Source organism: Channa argus, chromosome 12 (assembly GCF_033026475.1).
Source record: "Channa argus isolate prfri chromosome 12, Channa argus male v1.0, whole genome shotgun sequence".
Taxonomy (NCBI): domain Eukaryota; kingdom Metazoa; phylum Chordata; class Actinopteri; order Anabantiformes; family Channidae; genus Channa; species Channa argus.
Window position 1 is genome coordinate 9,684,877 of NC_090208.1, and position 22,435 is coordinate 9,707,311.

Genomic DNA, 22,435 nt, shown 5'->3' on the forward strand with positions numbered 1-22,435 from the left:
AAGATTAGTAAGTGTCTTGTTTCCCTGTTCATTTGAAACATGTTCCACCCTGTGACAGAAACAAGTTCCTGCAAACACTGAAGATAAAATAATAAATGTTCCTCTGCAGTGTAGTTCACATGTTCATGTTGTTTTTGTCACCAGTTAAAACGTCTTTACTTCAGCTGTAAAACAGTGACAAGGATCAGACTCCCTCACCACTCGTTACATATTACAGGAAACCACCTCCTGAGATCAGGGGACGTGGACACTTTAAGACACCGGTTTGTCCGGACACGACTCATAGTGTAGGTAATCTATGAAGCACCTGTGCAGGTTTACAATCAGTGATTGTTTATTTGAACCACTGTTCTAAACTTTAAAAGAAAAAAATGAAAAGAAACGATGAGTCTCTGGTGAAACGTCTCTGTTGAGTAGATTCAGTAAAACCTTGTAGACACTTTAACAGCTGCTTTTTTGATCAATAATCAGTTATTAACAAGCAGTTAATAATAAAAAGTCTTACTTTAGAATTTGTTTCTGTGTCCATGCAGCCTTTCTGTCTGTCTGCCTCATGTCTCCCTGTGTCCACACTAAGGTGAGTGTAAACACTCCCTCAGCTAACTTTTCAAACTGTTCAGCAGCTCAAGTCGCTAATTTTATTATGTGCAACTTCAACCACTGCTCATCAGATGATACAGTGATGTAAGTTGTAATGTCTCCTTTATTTACTTTATGTTGGATGTTGTCTTATATTTTGTCACCCAACTGCACATCTAATGGCCCTTTGGGGACCATGAACTTATTGACCATAAGTGTTTTGAAATGTTAAGTTGTCAAACTCTGTCACAGATGTGACAGCGGACTGTGTTCACGTTATTGATGCAATGTTAAGAAACAGGTTTATCTCATTTACTATGTGAAGATGGTCTTTTTATGACCTTTACTTTGAGTAAGAATTTATCATATTAAAATAAGACATTTTCTGTCAAATATGCATTAAAGTGCCTAGATATCAAGCTGTAGTGATACAGGAAGTGAGTGTTATATTGATCATAAAGTACAAGAACAATGTTGTGCATGTGTTAGTGAATTCACAGTGATCATTTCTACCAAGACACATTTTTTATTGTCTAATAAAAAAACTCACTTGTAATCTTCGAACTACTATCCAGTTTTCATATAAAGCTTGAACTGACTCACGGAGTTTCACTTTTAAAGTTCTTCTGAATCTAAACTGTGAGCTGTTAACACTGGTTAAAGCTAAACATGACATCAGTCATCAGTCGTCTTTTTATAATGTGTCCGTTTATAACACTGTTATGTGATATACAGCTAAATGTTTCTTGTTGGTTAAACAATTGATTTTTAGACATATTTTAAATGTTTTAAGTAAAAATGTCACTTTTTAAATTTAATGACTATTGCATAGTTTTTATCTGCTGAACCACCCCATTCATTAAATTTGTAGATGCTCAAATAAAAATAATAAAGGAAATGTGTCTCAGAAATAGAAATACATCTAGTGAGTGAAGACTCCATTTTAATTTTAAAGGTCTGTGGGAAAAGTCAAAACACCAATGAAAATAAGTGAGATGTCTTAAGGTCCAGTCTGCAGAGACGATCTACTGTTGTACATATGAATATACAACATGTTCACATTGTTGTTCGTGAGAAACATGAGCAGCAGCACGTTGTGTCTTTGTTTCTCTCTCTGACGTATTTTTTGAAAGTTGAATCATCTTTAACCCTTTTTCAAAGTGCAGCTGTAATTTTCAGTTTGGCTTCACTATGAACATGGAACTAGAAAGTTTTATAACATGCAACACGAGTCAAAGTTGAACCTTGAACAGTGCAGTGATGAGAAATGAGTTTTGACTGTTAACCCACCAGGACACTGTGCAGTAGCTGCAGCATATTACTGATGATAAATCATGTTACTGTGTCCAACATATCAACTTGTCTGATGAAGAGGAACGATTGGTGACTGTGGTTCCTGTGGTATTGGAAAAAATAATAATTAATTCATATATTAATTCATTGTTACTCTGGCATCACATCAGCTAATTCTGATGGCGATAACTGTTGATGAACTACATTCAGAAACTCAGAAAGCAGTGGGAGCTTTTGCAAACTGTAGCCACTTTCTCCTGCTCCTCCATGTGGTGAAGACTAGTAATGACAGAAAGACAGACACAAATTTTACTAAACTGAAAGACTCTTTTCTATTATATAGTATGACGTCTGCTGTTTTGTAATTCTACTCCCTCCTATTGTAACACTACCTTGCTAACTGCATTATATGCACCTAAAGATGTTTTAGTCATAAAAAGGATCCACAGGTGGATATTGAAGTTTATTGACACACTCTGGAAACTCATCTGAAACCAAAGCTGCCTGTGACTGAACACTTTTCTGATATTAGTGAGGAACTGAAATTAATTTGTGCCATTAAACGACACTAAAGATCAATTTAAATACAACAACACCAGACCTGCACAGGATATTCTGTAGTATTATGTAGTAATTATGTGTTCTTAACCTTAAGCTTTGGGTTCTGTTGGAGAGAGAGGAGAAATGTCTTGTATCTCACTTGTAAGTCGCTTTGGATAAAAGCGTTTGCTAAATGACTAAATGTAAATGTGTTGATGCTTTTTCCAAACCAGGCTGCTGAATATCACATTACAAATTTCTGCGCAAATTATTAAAAAAAAAAACAGAATGGTCCTTTACACTAGAATGATGAGTGTAGATTAGATCAGGACGTCTCTCGGCTGCTCTCTTTACTTTCACTTTCAGCTCATTTCACTTCTGGACAAATGATTAGGACAAAGCTCTAGTGTGGACTGTATTTTACTTTTTGATCTGATTGTTGTGGAGTGAGGCTGATTGAATGAAGTGAAAGGATTTGCTCCTCATCTGTCTAAATAATTAATAAGTGAACAGTTAATGTGGTGTTTTTAGAGCCTTCGTCAACAGACACATGCTGACAAATGATGGAAACAGTTGATCTGACGGTGTACTGCTGTGTTTAGCTAGTTTTCTTAAATCTAGTTTTTACATGAATTTACCTGAATGTTTGTGCAGCATTTACTTGATTTTCATTAAAGATTCAATCTCATTGTATTACTATTTTGTTAAATACATAAATGTATAAAAACCCATTTACAGTATTAACTGTATTTCTTAATCTGAATCTTTACTACAACTTTTTCGTGACAGACCACTGGACAGAGCACTGATGTTATTAATGAATAATAACTCATTTCCATTAATATGCCATTGAACTGATTCAGTGAAGCAGCTTCCAAACTATCAGAGCTTCTAAGTGGATTGCAGCCACCATTTGTTTTTTTCCTATACGTCCTACCAATAGGACGCTTGACACAACAGCTCAGGTAACTACAGTTTATTGGAAAAGGGAGTCGTTCACTGCCCCTTCCCCTCCCCAACTGAGGAGTGTCAGTCAAAGCCTGGTAGAAATTGGGGATGGTTGCATCATGAAGGGCCTCCAGCGTAAAAACTGCCAAATCAACATGCAGACAATGATCCGCTGTGGTGACCCTGAACTCACGGGATAAGTCGAAAGGACAATAAATAAAATAAAATAAAATAAAATAAAATAAAATAAAATAAAATAAAATAAAATAAAATAAAATAAAATAAAATAAAATAAAATAAAATAAAATAAAATAAAATATAGTTGACAAAGCAGGTTGGAGATACAGTAAGTGCTCCGACTCGCTAGTGGGTGCTGAACTCCAGTTTATGAGAGGACACGCAGATGAGTAGCTTAGCAATGACTTGTGGGATATGAAGTCCATACATGAAACAATGAGTAGGGAGACAAGCAGAGTATGAAGGTCTACAAGAGCAGGTACTTGTGTAATACTAGTGTATGTTACGACTTAAGTATTAATTCTTGTGTGAAGTAATCAGTTATTTAAGTAAAAATAAGACCTACAATTAATCAGTAAACAGTCCTTCGGTAGAAACCCAAGAGTGTGCAGAAACAGGAAGTGAAGCAATACGCTTAGTGCACGAGTCCGCCAACTCATTCAGTTGTGCACCTGAGAGTGTTAATACTAAAAATCAAAGAAACTACAGATGACAAAAAGGGGATTAGGCTGCTCAGAGAGAGCTGGGAAAGTCGAGCTTTTACAGCTTCGGCCACTTCCACCTCTCAGGTGCAGCTATTTCTGCTGACTCCCCACCCATGGGCTCCTTCTAGACAAAGAACAAAAGAACCATCACAGCACGTCCAGGAGGGTGGACCGTTTACATAATGTATTACTTATATTGTTAGTATTGTTGATTAAATGTTAATGTGGTGATGGTTTATCACCTGTCATAATACGTAATCATGACCTGTACATTTGGTAAAATTATGACAGAGGTTCTTTATATAAATTCGTACTGTAAATTTAGACTTAAAATGCACTTTGTCTACAAAAAGTGAAATTGAAGATTTTCAGAAATGTCCCTATTTATGTGGATTGAAGTATTTTTTAAATACATCTCTTTTAGTTTTAACACTGCAAACCTCTAACCTTCTGGGAAACTCCCAGAGAAACACCTCCTTTAAGGCCTTTACATGTTACAAAGAAATGTTAATGTTTATGTTAATGACAGGACTTGAACTTCTGAAATGTGATTATGAAACTACAGTTTGTCTGCAAACTGTTCATCTGTGAAGGAAGGAAAAAATGTGACTCACTCTCTGTAGCAGTTTAGGTAAAACCGAGTCATATATTGGAATGATAGATGAAAAATAAGTAACATGATAATGGAACTACAGTTTCAATATATTGTATTAGTTTTGTGAACAATAGTTGGAGTCATCTTACTAAATATGTACATAGATGATACAACACAGTTAAACTTCACAGCAGATGTATAACAACTGCAACATGTTGAAAAAAGGAATCTTTAACATGCTTTTACTGCTGAATTATGAATATTTATTTCACAGTGTGATGATACATTTTCTATCATACAGCTTTTACATTATGTCAGGAGTTTGAAAGTCTAACAGTTAGTTTCAATATTCCCTTTGTGTTGTGTGACAGTGGAGCAGATCAGCTGAACAGTACTGTAGGTTTATACTGTTTATGAACACTTCATTCTCAGGTGTCTTAAACCATGTAAAGAACTTGTTTGTTTTACTGAAATGCATGAATCTAACTGTTCTGTAAGTAATTTTTAGTTTGACTCTCATTTTAGCTTTGCAGTCCATCCTGATAATTTTCATTGCAATTTCAATCAAACTGGTTCAGTAGCTGGGAGAGATTTGTTTGTGAGGACAGTGGTGATCAAATGTAACATGAAACCAACAAGCTGCCAAGTCTCTAAATGTATTATTAAGAGGGACTAACATTTTTAAAGGAGTTTTTCCTCTCCACTGTTGTCTAGGGCTTGCTCAAGAGGGAACTGCTGGGTTCTCTCTGAACATCTTTATAGTCTTGACCTTCTTCTGTAAAGTGCCTTGAGACGACTTTGTTGTGAATTGGCGCTATATAAATAAAGTTTAGTTGAATTGAACTGAATTAAAAGAGGATCTGGCAGACTGACGCCCTGTTCCTAACAGTCAAAGTACCATCAGAGCCACTAGTCATTTTCTCTGCATCAGTGTCTCAAAGTGGTTTCGCTATGACAATGAGTTCATGATACGAAATACCTCCATAGTCAACAGAAACTGTTGATTCTTCCTGTCATACATTCAAGTAGGTGTTTCTGGTACTATTCAATTCAATTCAATTCAACTTTATTTATATAGCGCCAATTCACAACAAAGTCATCTCAGGGCACTTTACAGAATAAAGTCAAGGTGCTACTACGAAGCACCATGTTGAATCTAGACCATAAAGATGAGAATAAGAAAATTATTATTGTTATTGTTGTACTCTACATGATTTCCATGTCTCTGATGTTAGGAGTTAAAAACAGAAGAGTCACAACAACTACACACATAAATATATATTTAGTTACAATATGAACACAAAGTAACAAAAACAGTGAAATGTGAACTTTTAACAATGTCCATTAATCCAATATAGAGACACTTTTCTTATAATTCTCTGATCTTGTTGAGTCCAGACATGTTTGAAACGTTGATTGATAACAAATGATCAATAACTGAACAAGTTTGAATCTTAATGACTTCCCTGAAAACATGAAGCTGCTCTGTTTAGAGTTTTATTTCTGACATGTGTGACCTCTAAGGAGACACACTTGTTGTGCAGCACATGGTGATGTTAATGAGTGGATCTGATTTGATCATTAATCCATTTGATCTGATGCTGATGTGAAGCTGCTTGAGTTGCTGTTGTGTTTGAAATGTGCTGCATAAACAAAACTGACTGAATGTTTCATGAACACTTTATGATGAAGATTATGAAGATGATGAGTCTTCATCAACTCAGACTGAGGTTGTTGGTCCCATGAAGCTCAGAGAGGTGAAGTCCTCAGTCACACAGTGACCTGTAATCACTAAAACTCACACTGATGTGATACAAACAGAATTTAACACAAAGAGGATCAGATGTTGGAGGAACAGAGTCTCTGATTCTGTCTCTAGGTTTTAGAGATGTTGGATGAACAGACAGAAGTCTGCTTTCTGACAAACTGAACTGTTAAACCACTGAAGAGGGATTTTCAGTCTTATCAGTAGATTTAGTGAAACAACGACTCAGAGCAAAGCAGAATGTGACCAGAAGAACTGCTGCTGCTGTCAGTCCCAGTCCAACGTAGAGTCCAATCCATCCCTGACTCTCTGGTTCTGGACTCACAGTTGGTCTCTGAGGCTCAGGATGATCAGCTGCTGCTGTAAAGTACAAATGTTTGACTTTTCTCAGACTTTGAGCATAAATTCATCTTTTCTTTCTATAAACAGAACATTTATGTTTTATAGAGGGAGTTCAATCTTTGAACTGCTGCTGAAACAATAATAATCTGAAACTTTACATTTGCAGATTGAGACAAAGTACAAACAAGAACATTTTTCTGGTTCCAGCTTCTCAAATGTGAAGATCTGCTGCTTTTCTCTGATTCACATCACTGGAGATTGAATATTTGTGTGTTTAGGACAAAACAAGTAGTTTAAAGAGGAGGACAATTCAGGTCTCTTTAACCATGTGTCCATCAAGACCTGAATTCTCCTCCTCTTTGTCCTTCATTTGTTTTTAGTTACAGCTCAACTCTGTGGTTTTGTTCATCATTTGGTCCAGAACTTCTACTCACCAGTGACGTTGAGTCGACATGTTTCAGAGCCAAATCCATCATCTGATTTTACATCACACAGGTACAGTCCTGAGTCCTCAGTCCTGAGTCTGGACAGTTGAAGTCTGATTCGTCCTACTCTGAGGACGTCTTTGTCAAAGTGGACTCGTCCTGAAAACCGTTGATCTTGAGACTCTGAGACCTCAACACCATCATAGAGATGAAAGAGAACATAGTTATTTTCCTCAGTGATCAGTCGACAGTAGATAAAAACTGAGTTGGAGGAAGTGTCAGGTTTGGTGGTGAAGGTCCACTCCAGTGTGATGTTGTGGTTCTCCTCTGCATGATAGGACGTCTGTGTCACATTCACTACAAACGATCCTGTTGAGGACACAGAGACACAGCAGGGAACATGTTTATGGTCTCAGTTAGAGATCTTGTTCCATGTTAAATTGTCAAATACATTTAAAATCTATTAAACAACAATAATGATGGAGGCTAAATTCTCTCTTTGATTTTTCTGCTGTGAAAAGAAGGTTATTAAAGAAAAGTGCTGTCAGACTGAGAGAATCACAATCTGTTAGTGAGACTAAAACTGTATTCTGACTTTTTCTAACTAAAGATACTTTAAATAAAAAAAAACGTCATTTAAAAATGTTTAAATAAGAGTCATAATGTTAATGAGGTAAAGCTGTAGTTTGACTTTGATAATAAAGTGAAGATATAAACTAACCAGAGACACATGAGATCAGGTTGATGAGCAGCAGGATCCTGAAGATCATCTTCATCCTGTGAGAGGAGACAGAGGAGGAGAGTCAGAGACACATCACATCAAAGTTACAGGACAAAATCTTATTGATTTTTATTGAGTGTGATTTTATTCAGTCATTACAACTTCTCATCATCAATTTTTTAACGACACAAGACTGAACAAAAGACTTTGATTAAAAAAATGCACTGAAATGTAAGAAACCTAAAAAAAACTCATCTACAAAACAAAACCTTTTATTAATCTGAACCATTTAAAATGTTTAGTCTGCAGACATTTTTTCAATCACTTATTGGGGTCAGTTTACTGCTACACAAGTTCAACAGCAAATACACATATTTTTGCTCAATATTCTGCAACGTTGTCCAACATCCGTCCTCCTCGTTTCCTGTCCCACGAATGTGCAAATAAGTTGAGCAGATTGTTTCAGTGCAGTATTTTCTCTTCTATGAAGCTTGTGATATCAGTAACAGTACTGTTTGCTCACGTATGACAGGAACATGCCTCCATGTTCGTGGTATATTCCAATGTAATGTCAACATGGTTTTGTACATGCAGATTTACTGTTTTTATGGTTCCACTTTCTATAGCTCAATATCAAGTATGTTTATACGGGTTGTTGTGTTGGACAAAGTACATTTTTCTTTACTACAGAGATTCAGGCTTTTCACACAGACAAAATAAGTGAAGGTAAATTATCAACATTGAGGTCTGTACATCATATGCGCTCTTTACTCATTGTATACGGTAGTGTTACACCCAAAATGTTTTGTACCTTCTCATTACCTGTATTACGGTAAACAACTTTTAGGGAAGAGAAGAAGAAAACTGTTGTAACGTTATGACTGACCGTGTCGGATGGACAGAGCCGACAAAGCTGTTCTTCTGCTAAATAAACGTTTTCATTGTGTGGCCAAAGAGACCAGAATGATTTTTAAATGCGTGAAGTGACTCCACAGCTGGAAGTAGAGCGAATCTAAATGTCGTCTTACCTTTAAAAATCAGCATTTCTGCAAAGGCAGCTCGTAACGGAGTTTTCCTCCTCACATCCAGCTGATATAACATCTGTTTTTGTAATTCTGCTCGTGGTAAAAAGATACAAAAAATGCGTTTAGAGCCACCGGGGAGCATCACAGTCTCCTGTGTTAGACCGGACGGAAACCATCTTTATACCGCGCTTGCTGGGCGGTGCAGTTTAGTGAGTAAAAGGGGAGGAAAGGGGAGTGGTGTTTGAACATTCTCCGCCCTTTTCAGAATTTCCAAATGGCTTCGAAAATTTCTGTTTCGACGCGGTCCTCGAGGAGGGCTGAGGTGCTTGAACATTCTCAGTCCAACCTCAGACTGAGGTTTAAAAACTCAGGCTTTTCCTGCTGTGACATTTTAAATGTCTGGTGTATTAAAAGTCCGTTGATTAGACTGTTTTTGTCTTTGGTATCATTTATTGCCTTTGTATAATAAAATACAATAAAATAAATACAAATTTCCCACCTGCATTTGACCAAACAAGTTAATATGGAAAGTAACAAGACTTCTGACAAAACTGAGACCATAAAGTTTCTCATGTTAAAGATCAGAGTTAGTCTGATCCTCTGTTTGTGTCTCTGTGTCCTCAACAGGAACATTTGTGAAGCTTGTGACAGTGAAACCACGACTCAGAGCAAAGCAGAGTGTGACCAGTAGAACTGCTGCTGCTGTCAGTCCCAGTCCAACGTAGAGTCCAATCCATCCCTGACTCTCTGGTTCTGGACTCACAGTTGGTCTCTGAGGTTCAGGATGATCAGCTGCTGCTGTAAAGTACAAATGTTTGACTTTTCTCAGACTTTGAGCATAAATTCATCTTTTCTTTCTATAAACAGAACATTTATGTTTTATAGAGTGAGTTCAATCTTTGAACTGCTGCTGAAACAAGAATAATCTGAAACTTTACATTTGCAGATTAAGACAAAGTAGAAGAAAACAAGTAGTTTAAAGAGGAGGACAATTCAGGTCTCTTTAACCATGTGTCCATCATGATTAAAGAGACCTGAATTCTCCTTCTCTTTGTCTTCCACTTGTTTCAGTCACAGCTTCTCTCTGTGGGTTTGTTCATCATTTGGTCCAGAACTTCTACTCACCAGAGACGTTGAGTCGACATGTTTCAGAGCCAAATCCATCATCTGTTTTTACATCACACAGGTACAGTCCTGAGTCCTCAGTCCTGAGTCTGGACAGTTGAAGTCTGATTCGTCCTTCTCTGAGGACGTCTTTGTCAAACTGGACTCGTACTGCAAACTGTTGATCCTGAGACTCTGAGACCTCAACACCATCATGAAGATGAAGCAGGACAAAGGGCTTATGATTAATAAACAGGCTACAGAGTGTGTTGAATGAGGTGATTGAACTCTCAGGTTTGGTGGTGAAGGTCCACTCCAGTGTGATGTTGTGGTTCTCCTCTGCCTGATAGGACGTCTGTGTCACATTCACTACAAATGTTCCTGTTGAGGACACAGAGACACACAGTGAGGAGCAGACTAACTCTGAACTTGGATTTATTTTTATGTCATTTAGTTTCTGGGAAATAAAGTGAAGATATAAACTAACCAGAGACACATGAGATCAGGTTGATGAGCAGCAGGATCCTGAAGATCATCTTCATCCTGTGAGAGGAGACAGAGGAGGAGAGTCAGAGACACATCACATCAAAGTTACAGGAGAAAAATAATTCAGTCTTTACAACTGATCCTGATCATCATCCTTATTAAACACAAATGAACAATGAATTTTATATCTTGTGACAAACACAATTAAGATTCAGTTCGACATATGTAATTTTTTACAGACACTTAACTTGTAAACAAACTTTAATAAACATGAATGTAAATAAGTCATATGAACATATATATGTAGCAGCTGTAGATTAGAAAATCTAACATTAGAAAACATGTTGGACCTTCAGAAAACCAAACCAAGTTATTTAGGACGTCCACTGCTTCCAGAATCCAAATGTGTTCTTTCTGAGCCCAACACTGTAGGCTGCCACTAAGTTCACTACAAGATTGAAATGATACTTCTAATACAAAGTACAGGTACCAACAACTAACTGCAAGAAGAGTCCACATCTTACCGTCACATGGAGAAACCCCCAAAAACACAGAACATCTACTGTCTGGATTTAGCTTGTGTCCTCTTCTGATTTACAGAGCATCTGGAGAGTGAAGCAGCTTGTAGGATGATTCTTGTCTTTGGTTCATGCTTTAATATGGAGATTTATCCTCTCCTGCCACATACCGCAGGATGTGCGCGACATGGACACAACTCCTATGTCCCCTCCACCTTATATACAGGCGCTGCTGAGCACAGTTCACCGCCTTTTGTGCGCTGACACTGTATTCAGCCACACAATCAGCTCCACTTTGGAGCTTTAGCTACTCCTGCTACAGAGCTCAGCGAAGTATGCACAACATGTGGAGACCATGTGCTTTTCACGAGGAGAAAAATAGGCGATGTAGGCGGTGCCGCGCACAGCTCGCTCATTGTGAAGTGGCTTTGAACAAAGAAAACAAAATAATGACAAAGAAAGGAGAAACATAATTTCCACATACTGCAAGAAGAAAGTGTGTTTCTTCATTAGGACGAACTGTATTTTAAGTCCAGTGTATTTTTCTTCTCGGGAGAGTGAAGTATCTTGTAGGATGTGATTCTTGTCTTTGGCTCAAGCTTTAATATGGAGCTTTATCCACTGCTGCCGCCCGTGAGTGAGACATCATATTTGTCCTGAAGAATCAAATTTGCTTTTAGATGAGTTGACTGTATCATGTACTGTATGTACAGTAGTTTAAACTAAAACAATGAATCATCAGCAGAAATGAAATCAGTACCTCAGGTTTAATGATGAGATATTTATACAGCACTTAGTTAAACAAAATGGTTGTAATCACCTTCTCTGCTAGTGAATTGCTGACTGCATCAAACCGATCGAAGTGGTTGTTTAAGGAAAGTAATGTTATCACAGGGGAGAGACTTGACATTTTAAGACACCGGTTTGTCCGCCCACGACTCATAGTGTAGGTAATCTATGAAAACCCCAGTGCAAGTGTGTGAGAGGTGTTTGTCCATTTACTTGAATTGAGCTCAGGTGTCTGCTGAGTTGGCAGCCTCCCTGGGTCCATCTCCTGCTGTGATTGTCTCTACAGATTGTTGCTGGGTTCCAAGGGTTTAAAGGGAAACTTCACCAATTTTTAAATTGCTTTCTATGGCTTTAGTTTAAGGCAGGGGTGTGGAACTCCAGACCTGCACGACCCACTGCTGATTACCTGGATCAGGTGTGTTCATTCAGTCAGAAGCTGGAAGATGACTGTTGTGCAGGGATAGTTGGAAAACAAGCAGGGCTGCAGCCCTCAGACCTGGAGTTCGGCACCTCTGGTTTAGGGTGTAAATGTATATTAATGCATGAAAAAGTCCCTCTGGCTTCCTTATATTTCTATGTTTTTAGCTGAAAAGCCTCAGGAATGGAGTTTTTCATCATTAGGAGTTCAGATGATGTCATCTGAATGAGCTCTGGAAAAGCTGGTTGACCATGATTACAACCTCCATAGTATGAGCAAAGAGATGACATCTGAAATGAAGGTTCTTCCAGGTGATGTCATCTGGAGGCATTTTTCAGCTAGACGAAGAGAGATGTTTTAATATACAGGAAGTCCGAGGAAAGTTTAAATGGTATTCATTTACAGTACATGTACTACCAGAACTAGATCCCAAAGAAGCAAGTTCAAGGTGATTCTTTAATGCCTCCTGTGGCACGATGGTGAGCCTCGATCTCTGTGAGTCTCCATGTGGACGATGAATCCAGTCAATATATTGTCCATATTGATGTTGGCTGCTAGAAGCTCTCTGTTCAAAGACCAAGACAGAAGAGCAGTCTGCTTTGAGACATCTCTGAAAGTTCAACCTTCATGTGTTTGTTAGATTTAATGTTAGACGTGTAAATGATGTTTTCTTGTTGCATCAACAATGTTTCTTAGCCTGTTTAACAAGTCTGTTAAAACTGATGAATTATTCTAAGTGACAAACAGAGCTTCACTTCTCATCTCCACTAACTCAACCAGTCACCTCCTCCAACTCCAGCTGCTGTCACCATGGCAACATGAACCTCCTCATCAGGACTCTACTGTTCTCTATTGTGGACCAAATACTCTGGTCTGAACAAGCAGCAGGACAGAAATCACTGTCACTGCTGTACAGAGCATCAGAACAAGAGGCTTAACACAAGGCACTTATCCAATGTTTTCCCATCTGCATAAAAAGTGTAACAAGTTTGTAAGTGATAAAGCTACAAAACTACAAAAATGATGTTTAATGTTTTTATGAATTCTCAGTGAGACAAACAAATGAAATATGTCAGGCTGTGTTTTCAGTCAGTGAGGCTTCAGTGAAGTGTCGACAATGTAATTTATCACTTACCTATATAACAAGGGATGTACAGTATTTTCCATCTTAGATTATATAAATACCTCTGTCTGTTACATCTCTTCCAACATCTCTATATAAAACAGTGCAGTTCAACATTCTCCAAAATGATCAAACAATTCAAATATTGTCAAAACTTGACATTACATTCATGAAATGAGAAAATCAGGGAGCCACAAATATTACATAAGTTAATAATGTAATAATTTAAGGTTAAATGCACAATAGAAATTTCAAATGGAAAATTAGTTTCATATCATAAGCAGGTTTTGTGACACTTGGACATTGATTCTGTCTACTGGTTTTAGGACTCAGGTCTTGATCTGATGCTCTGATAGAAAGGGGGTCCTCCAGAAAGAGTCCTGTTTGTCCTGATCAGATGTTGGTCTCCTCTCTGTCTCATCCTGTTTGTTTGTCTCAGACCATGAAGACAGTGACAGAGGTAAAAAGCACAGAGGTCAGAGAAAAACAGCTTCATGGACCAACAGGGTCAAAGGATTCAGGGACAGAGAGAAGTCTGCTCTCTGACAAACTGAACTGTTAAACCACTGAAGAGGGATTTTCAGTCTTATCAGTAGATTTAGTGAAACAACGACTCAGAGCAAAGCAGAGTGTGACCAGTAGAACTGCTGCTGCTGTCAGTCCCAGTCCAACGTAGAGTCCAATCCATCCCTGACTCTCTGGTTCTGGACTCACAGTTGGTTTCTGAGGTTTGAGCTGATCAGCAGCTGTAAGACAAGTAAAAAATAACTGTGTTTCTTCTCGATCTATAATCCCCAACACCTATTTATTTAAAGATGTATCTCTCCCACCTTTAAAACAATAAAGTGGATAAATAGCTTTTGATAAATTGATAAAGTGGAGCAATAGCAGCACTAGGATGAATTATGAATCAGCACTGAGCTTAAACTCTCCGTCACATTGTGTGATACCTGTCTACCACAGCTTGTTGTTCTGTCTCTGATATATTCTCGTATGATTTGACCTCAGTCTGTCCAAACATAACTGGTTAACACAAACCCCTTTGGTTCACAGTCAAACTAAAGAGTCTATTTGTAGAACATCATATTTGTCCTGTAACAAGCAGAATCTGCTTTTTCCTTTTTCATAAGTCAACTACTGTCACTTCCTCAGTCCCCTGACAGTTTATGTTTCTGGCTCTAAAGTAGCTCTGAGAGGACTTCAGTCTGCACACAGCTTCACTCTGCTTTCTATTGGTTGCAGAGTTTTTCCACATAGAATCAAATTTGCTTTTAGATGAGTTGACTGTATCATGTACTGTATGTACAGTAGTTTAAACTAAAACAATGAAATCATCAGCAGAAGTGCAGAAATGAAATCATTACCTCCTCCTTACATACAAAGCTCTTAATGGTCAAGCTCCATCATATTTAAAAGATCTCATAGTTCTGTATCGCCCGATTAGACCACTTCGATCCCAAAATACAGGCCTACTTGTGGTTCCCAGAGTTTGCAAAGGTAGAATGGGAGGCAGAGCCTTTAGCTATCAAGCTCCTCTCCTGTGGAACCAGCTTCCAATCCAAATTCGGGGAGCAGACACCCTCTCTACTTTTAAGACTAGGCTTAAAACCTGAACTAGCTTTTCTCTATACATTTACTTGTCACCACTGTATACCATTAATTCTATATCCTACAACCTGTACGATGCTTTGTTGTTGCTTTTTTGTTGTTTTGTTGCTGCTTTTCTTGTTGTTTTGTTGTTGCTTTTTGTTGTTTTGTTGTTGCTTTTCGTTGCTCTTTTCTTTTCTTTCTCCACTTTCCACTCACCCCAACCGGTCAAGGCAGATGGCCGCCCACCCTGAGCCTGGTTCTGCTGGAGGTTTCTCCCATTAAAGGGAGTTTTTCCTCTCCACTGTTGCCTAGGGCTTGCTCAAGGGGGATTTGTTGGGTTGCTTCTACATACTTGTATAGTCTGGACTTTATTCTGTAAAGTGCCTTGAGATGACTTTGTTGTAAATTGGTGCTATATAAATAAAGTTGAATTGAATTGAATTGAAAATTGAATTAATGATGAGATATTTATACAGCACTTAGTTAAACTAAATGGTTATAATTGGCCTTCTCTGCTGGTGAATTGCTGACAGCATCAAACCCACCAAAGTGGGATAGGACGTCTGTGTCACATTCATTACAAATGTTCTTGTTGAGGACACAGAGACACAAAGACAGGAGCAGACTCTGAACTTTACCATATGAAACTTGTGTGGTTTCAGTGTGTGTTTTTTACACAGAGTCCATTGATGAATCAGAGGGAACTGTTTGACCAGTTTAAAGCAAAATTATTTCACACACACACACACACACACACACACACCCACACACCCACCCACACACACACACACCTGAGTCAAAGGAGTTTCATTATTAACTTAAGGGTATTTTTGTTTAGAGGAGGACGTTTCAATACATTTTCTAGCATCCCTCATGAAAGCAGTGGTCTGTGTTCTGCGCTCTGTTTGAATGCATTTATAACTGCTAAGAAACCTTTAAATAGCTTTGTGTACAGCGTTTTGGGAGCAGCAGTGCCCCCTCTGGTCAGCTGGCAGTAGTAGGTTTAGAGCCTGGGATTCCCCTGAAACACGGTAGAGGAAAGAGTCGTGGACTCATTCCTGCTGCTAATCTTTATAACGTTGTAGCCTTGGACATCATTTGTCCGTAAGTATTTTACCCTTTTTTATGCTGTAAACATACTATGGTTGGTTATTATTTTGATTTAAAATCGTTAATTCGGAACTACGGTAAATTGTGGCGATCATTGCTGTTGTGATTCAGCATGTTTTTGTTTCAGTGTTTGAAACAAAAACTTTGAAACTTTGGATTGTAACTGTAAGATGTATGTTATGTTATTTTCATTCCTATTGTTGTTTGTGTTCAGTTTTACAGTGAGTGAGTGGGTAAGTAAAGTACAGCAAGAGAAACGAAGAGTGAGCCTTCATTAAACATTCAAGAAAAGTTAGGCCTTGTGCTTATTGGAGGACAAAAACTCCTTCCCCGCTCCACTCCACCTCCCAGTAACACCACCCAGTCAGACAGTCTGTGCTCAGGACCTGACGACACTCAGTGAATCTGTCTGTGTGAGGATAATAAAACTGGGGACGTGTCATCTCAACCAGTCACCTCCTCCAACTCCAGCTGCTGTCACCATGGCAACATGAACCTCCTCATCAGGACTCTACTGTTCTCTAGTGTGGACCAAATACTCTGGTCTGAACAAGCAGCAGGACAGAAATCACTGTCACTGCTGTACAGAGCATCAGAACAAGAGGCTTAACACAAGGCACTTATCCAATGTTTTCCCGTCTGCATAAAAAGTGTAACAAGTTTGTAAGTGATAAAGCTACAAAACTCTACAAAAATGATGTTTAATATTTTTATAAATTCTCATTGAGACAAACATTACAAAACACATGAAATATGTCAGGCTGTGTTTTTAGTCAGTGAGGCTTCAGTGAAGTGTTAGAAGAGTCGACACTGTAATTTATGACTTTGTCATAGTGATAAATTGTCACAATAGTTTCTTCTCCACTCCAAGCTGTGACGTTCTGAAAGGTTGTAGCAGGAGCCCAAAGACCTGGAGGTAACATATAGCAGCAGTTTGATCATTTCTGGAGGAAATATCAGTGAGGACAGGCCACATAACAAAAACATCTCTATATAAAACAGTGCAGTTCAACATTTTCCAAAATGATCAAACAATTAAAATATTGTCAAAACTTGTCAATACAATCATGAAGTGTTTTTAGAGACCCACAAATATTACATAAGTTAAAATTGTAGCAATTTAAGACTAAATGCACAATAGCAATTTGAAATGGAAAATTAGTTTCATATCAAAAGTTTTTGTGACACTTGGACATTGATTCTGTCTCCTGGTTTTAGGACTCAGGTCTTGATCTGATGCTGTGATAGAAAGGGGGTCCTCCAGACAGAGTCGTGTTTTACTGATGGATCTGATCAGATGTTGCTACATGGACCAACAGATTCAGGGACAGAGAGAAGTCTGCTCTCTGACAAACTGAACTGTTAAATCACTGAAGAGGGATTTTCAGTCTAATCAGTAGATTTAGTGAAACAACGTCTCAGAGCAAAGCAGAGTGTGACCAGTAGAACTGCTGCTGCTGTCAGTCCCAGTCCAACGTAGAGTCCAATCCATCCCTGACTCTCTGGTTCTGGACTCACAGTTGGTCTCTGAGGTTCAGGATGATCAGCTGCTGCTGTAAAGTACAAATGTTTGACTTTTCTCAGACTTTGAGCATAAATTCATCTTTTCTTTCTATAAACAGAACATTTATGTTTTATAGAGGGAGTTCAGTCTTTGAACTGCTGCTGAAACAATAATAATCTGAAACTTTACATTTGCAGATTAAGACAAAGTACAAACAAGAAATTTTTTCTGCTTCCAGCTTCTCAAATGTGAAGATCTGCTGCTTTTCTCTGATTCACATCACTGGAGATTGAATATGTGTATGTTTAGGACAAAAGAAGTAGTTTAAAGAAGAGGACAATTCAGGTCTCTTTAACCATGTGTCCATCATGGTTAAGGAGACCTGAATTCTCCTCATTGTCTTCCACTTTTTTTAGTCACAGCTCAGCTCTTTGGGTTTTTTCAACAGTTGGTCCAGAACTTCTACTCACCAGTGATGTTGAGTCGACAGGTGTCAGAGCCAAATCCATCATCTGTTTTTACATCACACAGGTACAGTCCTGAGTCCTCAGTCCTGAGTCTGGACAGTTGAAGTCTAATTCGTCCTTCTCTGAGGACGTCTTTGTCAAACTGGACTTTTCCTGAAAACCGTTTATCCCGAGACTCTGACACCTCAACACCATCATGAAGATGAAACAGGACTAAGATTTCGCGATCAAGGATCAGTCTAAAGAAGATTTTAAGTGAGCCGATGGAACTCTCAGGTTTGGTGGTGAAGGTCCAGTCCAGTGTGATGTTGTGGTTCTCCTCTGCCTGATAGGACGTCTGTGTCACATTCACTAAAAATGTCCCTGTTGAGGACACAGAGACACACAGTGAGGAGCCTATGATGATGTCACAAATCTGATGGATTAAAAGATGTAAGTCATAACATCTATTAGTGTATTTTGTTTCTTTGTGGTAAATAAAGTGAAGACATAAACTAACCAGAGACACATGAGATCAGGTTGATGAGCAGAAGGATCCTGAAGATCATCTTCATCCTGTGAGAGGAGACAGAGGAGAAGAGTCAGAGACACATCAGATCAAAGTTACAGGACAAAATCTTATTGATTTTTATTTAGTGTGATTTTATTCAGTCATTACAACATTTGGTCATCAATTATTTAATTACACAAGACTGAACAAAAGACTCTGATAAAAAAATACACTGAAATGTAAGAAACCTAAAAAAAAAACTGATCTACAAAACAAAACTTTTTATTAATCTGAACCATTGAAAATGTTTAGTCTGCAAACATTTTATATTTAATATTCTGCAACTTTGTCCAACATCTGTCCTCCTCTTTTCCTGTCCCACCAATGTGCAGATCAGTTGAGCAGATTGTTTCAATGCAGTTTTTTTCTCTTCTATAAAGCTTGTGATATTAGTAACAGTACTGTATGCAAGGGCGTGGCTGTAGCTCAGTTGGTAAGGCAGTCGTCCACAGGGTCAGTGGTTCAATACCCAATTCTGGTTATATGTCGAAGTGTCCCATCCCCAGCTGTGCAGTGCCCGGTAGAAATTGGAAGGTTACGTCAGGAAGGGCATCGGCCTAAAAACAAGGAAAAGAAAAAAAAAAACTTAAAAAAACAGTATGACGGGAACATGTCTCCATGGTTGTAGTATATTCTAATGTAATGTCAACATGGTTTTGTACATGCAGATTTACTGTTTTTATGGTTCCACTTTCTGTAGCTCAGTATCAAGTATGTTTATACGGGTTGTTCTGTTTGACAAAGTACATTTTTCTTTACTACAGAGATTCAGGTTTTTCACACAGACAAAATAAATGAAGGTAAATTATCAACATTAACGCAAATGCGTGAAGTGACTCCACAGCTCGAAGTAGAGCGAATCTAAATGTCGTCTTACCTTTAAAAATCAGCATTTCTGCAAAGGGAGCTCATAAGTTTTCCTCCTCACATCCAGCTGATATAACATCTGTTTTTTCAATTCTGCTCGTGGTAAAATGATACAAAAATTGCGATAAAAAGATACAAAAACTGCGTTTAGAGCCAGTGGCGACAACGAGCAACACAGGCTCCTATGTTAACCACGCGCCTTACTGTACAGTAAGGAAACAGCAAGAAAAGAAAAGAAGAAAACACAAACACTCCCCTTGTGCTGTTTCCTTCTGCACCCGACTTGTGCACAAGGGGACTCCCCTTAATCTACAGTTACATTTTGTTTGCAGCACCATTGCAGTGCTTAAAGGACACTGACAGCAAATCCACACATTTCTATTTCTAAATACATAAAAATCACAAACCAAAGTCAAACATCTTCTTAAGACTTTTACTAAAGTGGTAGAAAAATGTACAATATTACACATGTATTTATTTTTGTTGTCTGTAGCATAGTCTGAGGTGTCCCCGAGAGCTCACAACTCCGCTAATCAAAGAAACACCTTTATCATACACCAGTGGCCAGTAGATTCCAGAATCTTCAGATGTAACTGTGGAAAGATGAATTTTGACCCGTCCCTCTTTCAGAGAGCTTCTGTCCAACTGAACGCGTCCTGCAAAGCGCTGATGCTGAGACTCCGTGTTCTCAATGCCCTTTATCATCTGATACAAAACCCTAGGAGGCTTTGACTGGTAACAAATCAGATTGGTGAGAGACATTTCAAGTTGGGTTTGAATGTCCCATGTGATGGTGACGTTGTTGTTTTCCTCTGTCTGATAGTCAGTTGTAGACATGTTCGCAGTAACTGTGTTTGTAGAGGAGAGAGAGGGAAACTGGAATTAAAACATCAGTGTGAATCAAATTTGGACGGAAAAAAGTTAAGTCAAATCATTTTACAATTATCAGATAAAGGTTCTGCTAGTTATGTCTGATTAGAGCTGTGCTATGTCATTTGCAATATTTTAATTTTTTTGTCCTTTCGGTTTATCCTGTGAGTTCAGGGTCGTCACAGCGGATCATTTGTCACATGTTGATTTGACAAAATCTTTACAGCCCTACTTACCCCAAACAGAAGAGATCAGGGCAGTAAGCACAATCACCCAAGTTATCTGTGACAGGAAAAAAGTAGATATAGGCTTTAAATGAGGCCTTCACTGATTTTGAAATTTGGTACATGTACATAAATGCCATTAAACTTCCCTCTAACTTCCCTATATCAAAATATCTCTGTACTTGAAGCTGGAAAATGCCTCCAGATGACATCTGTTGGTGGAACCTTCAGTTCAGATTTTGTCATCATGTCGCTCACACTATGAAGTAGTAGTATGAAGTTAACTAAAAGTACAAAAGCACAAACAAAATTAGACTCTAGTAAAAGTATTAAAGTAAAAGTACTGGACATTTATGTGAACCGGTGATGTTTTATGTTTGTTGTTAAATACAAATACAGGTGATTCTACTGAAATCACTGAGCTTCATACAGCAACTTCTCATTCACACACACACACACACACACACACACACACACAAACTGATGACGGCGGCTACCATGCAATGTGATCACCTGACCCACCGGGAGCAACTTATGGTTCAGTCTCTTTCCCAAGAACACTTGGACGGAGCCAGCAGGGACCGGGAGTCGAACCAGCGAACCTGTGTTCCGTGGGCGACCGCCTTACTCTTTTAGTCGCTTTATGACGACAATAAAAATGCATTTAATTGGTTCTACCTGTGCACGTGTGTTTTTTTACTCTGAAGATTAAATCCAGGATTCTTCTGGTTTAAATAAAATGGTTATGATAAAGTTGTACTGCGTACGATAAACCGGACGCCATCATCGTCCAATCTAAACTTTTCCTGAAGCAGAGATGGTGGTTTGCTTTTTCCCTCTTTCTCTCTCCCTAGATTTTAGTGATGACTTTCTATGGCTTTAGTTTGGGTTGTAACAGTGTAACATTAAGTCTGTCTACACGCTGCACACAAAAAATAAAAACATAAACACGTGGCTACTTACCAATCCCGACGTCATGACGTCGTGACGTCCTGAGCGTCAGCTGTGTCCACTTTTCCGTCTGGTGGTAGAAAACAGTTCAGCAGCCACTGTGGACACATTATGGACTTAAAGAGCCCTGCTGGCAACAACTTGAAATACAGCTCAGTTAACTAACAGACTCCCACCGAAGAAATATGAAGAAAATAAACTGGGAGCAACTAATTCAAAAGTCAGTTCAAGAAGAGATAAATCCTGAGAAGATTTCAAGGTTCCAAGGTGCAGATACATCAAATAAAAGCTGAAATTCTGAACTTTCATCCATCTTCTGATGTTAAATCCTAATATCTATCAAAACTTCCAAAATTTTTGAAGAACACTGTAGGTCTTTGTTTAGGTTTTGACTGTAGCTCAGTTGGTAAAGGCAGTTGTCCACTGACCACAGGGTGAGTGGTTTGATCCCCAGCCCTGACTATCTGTCAAAGTGTCCCTGGGCAAGACCCTGAACCCCTAACAGCCCAGTCCCCTCCCCAGCTCTGCAGTGCTGGCCCAAGCCCGGTAGAAATTGGGGAGGGTTGTGTCAGGAAGGGCATCCAGCCTAAAATTACCATTATCCTCTTTTAATTTGTTAAAACACTGCTGGTCTTCATGCTAAGCTAAATTAATCTGCTGCTGTTGTTGTTTTATATCATATGTTTTGTTCGGACATGAAAGCTTCTTTTTCTCATTTTAACTCTGGACAAGAATAAAGCTTTTTTTGTTTATCCATCAAGTCCATTATTTCTGTAGATCAGCTGCAAACAATGATTCAATGGTCACTTAAACCAGGATTTTCTGTGTCCATGGTGTAGAAATAAATTTCCTTTACACTGCTGAAACTGCTGAAACTGAAACTGAAACTCTGATTCATCACCTTCGTTC

General features: G+C 38.5%; 1 protein-coding gene and 1 long non-coding RNA gene across 3 annotated transcripts; one reads left to right on the forward strand and one right to left on the reverse strand.

The window, feature by feature from the left end:
* Positions 1-4,918: 4,918 nt before the first annotated feature.
* On the reverse strand, positions 4,919-12,022 carry LOC137137492 (CD276 antigen-like). Of its 2 annotated transcripts, XM_067523806.1 has the most exons (8): positions 11,884-12,022; positions 11,070-11,719; positions 10,547-10,602; positions 10,081-10,440; positions 8,959-9,753; positions 7,931-7,986; positions 7,219-7,578; positions 4,919-6,802 (listed from the first exon to the last, which is right to left on the reverse strand). In XM_067523806.1, exons 3-5 carry the CDS (start codon positions 10,599-10,601, stop codon positions 9,530-9,532), a joined length of 639 nt encoding a protein of 212 aa, XP_067379907.1. In that variant the 5' UTR covers position 10,602; positions 11,070-11,719; positions 11,884-12,022; the 3' UTR covers positions 4,919-6,802; positions 7,219-7,578; positions 7,931-7,986; positions 8,959-9,529. The 2 variants fall into 2 exon arrangements, with proteins under 2 accessions (XP_067379907.1, XP_067379908.1); XM_067523807.1 differs by having other exon boundaries at positions 11,070-11,939.
* Positions 12,023-15,975: 3,953 nt separating this feature from the next.
* On the forward strand, positions 15,976-19,435 carry LOC137137779 (uncharacterized). Its single transcript, XR_010915771.1, has 3 exons — positions 15,976-16,087; positions 16,308-16,756; positions 17,312-19,435. It is a non-coding gene; the product is annotated as an uncharacterized lncRNA (long non-coding RNA).
* The last annotated feature ends 3,000 nt before the right edge of the window (positions 19,436-22,435 follow it).

What these genes read in the sequence shown, in the direction of transcription:
- LOC137137492 (XM_067523806.1), bottom strand. Translation starts at nt 10,601, where the DNA reads ATGAAGATGATCTTCAGGATCCTGCTGCTCATCAACCTGATCTCATGT. An exon ending in CCTGATCTCATGTGTCTCTG is followed by an intron (nt 10,441 to 10,546) that starts GTTAGTTTATAT and finishes TGTCCTCAACAG; the next exon opens with GAACATTTGTAGTGAATGTG. An exon ending in ATGTCGACTCAACGTCTCTG is followed by an intron (nt 9,754 to 10,080) that starts GTGAGTAGAAGT and finishes TGTACTTTACAG; the next exon opens with CAGCAGCTGATCATCCTGAA.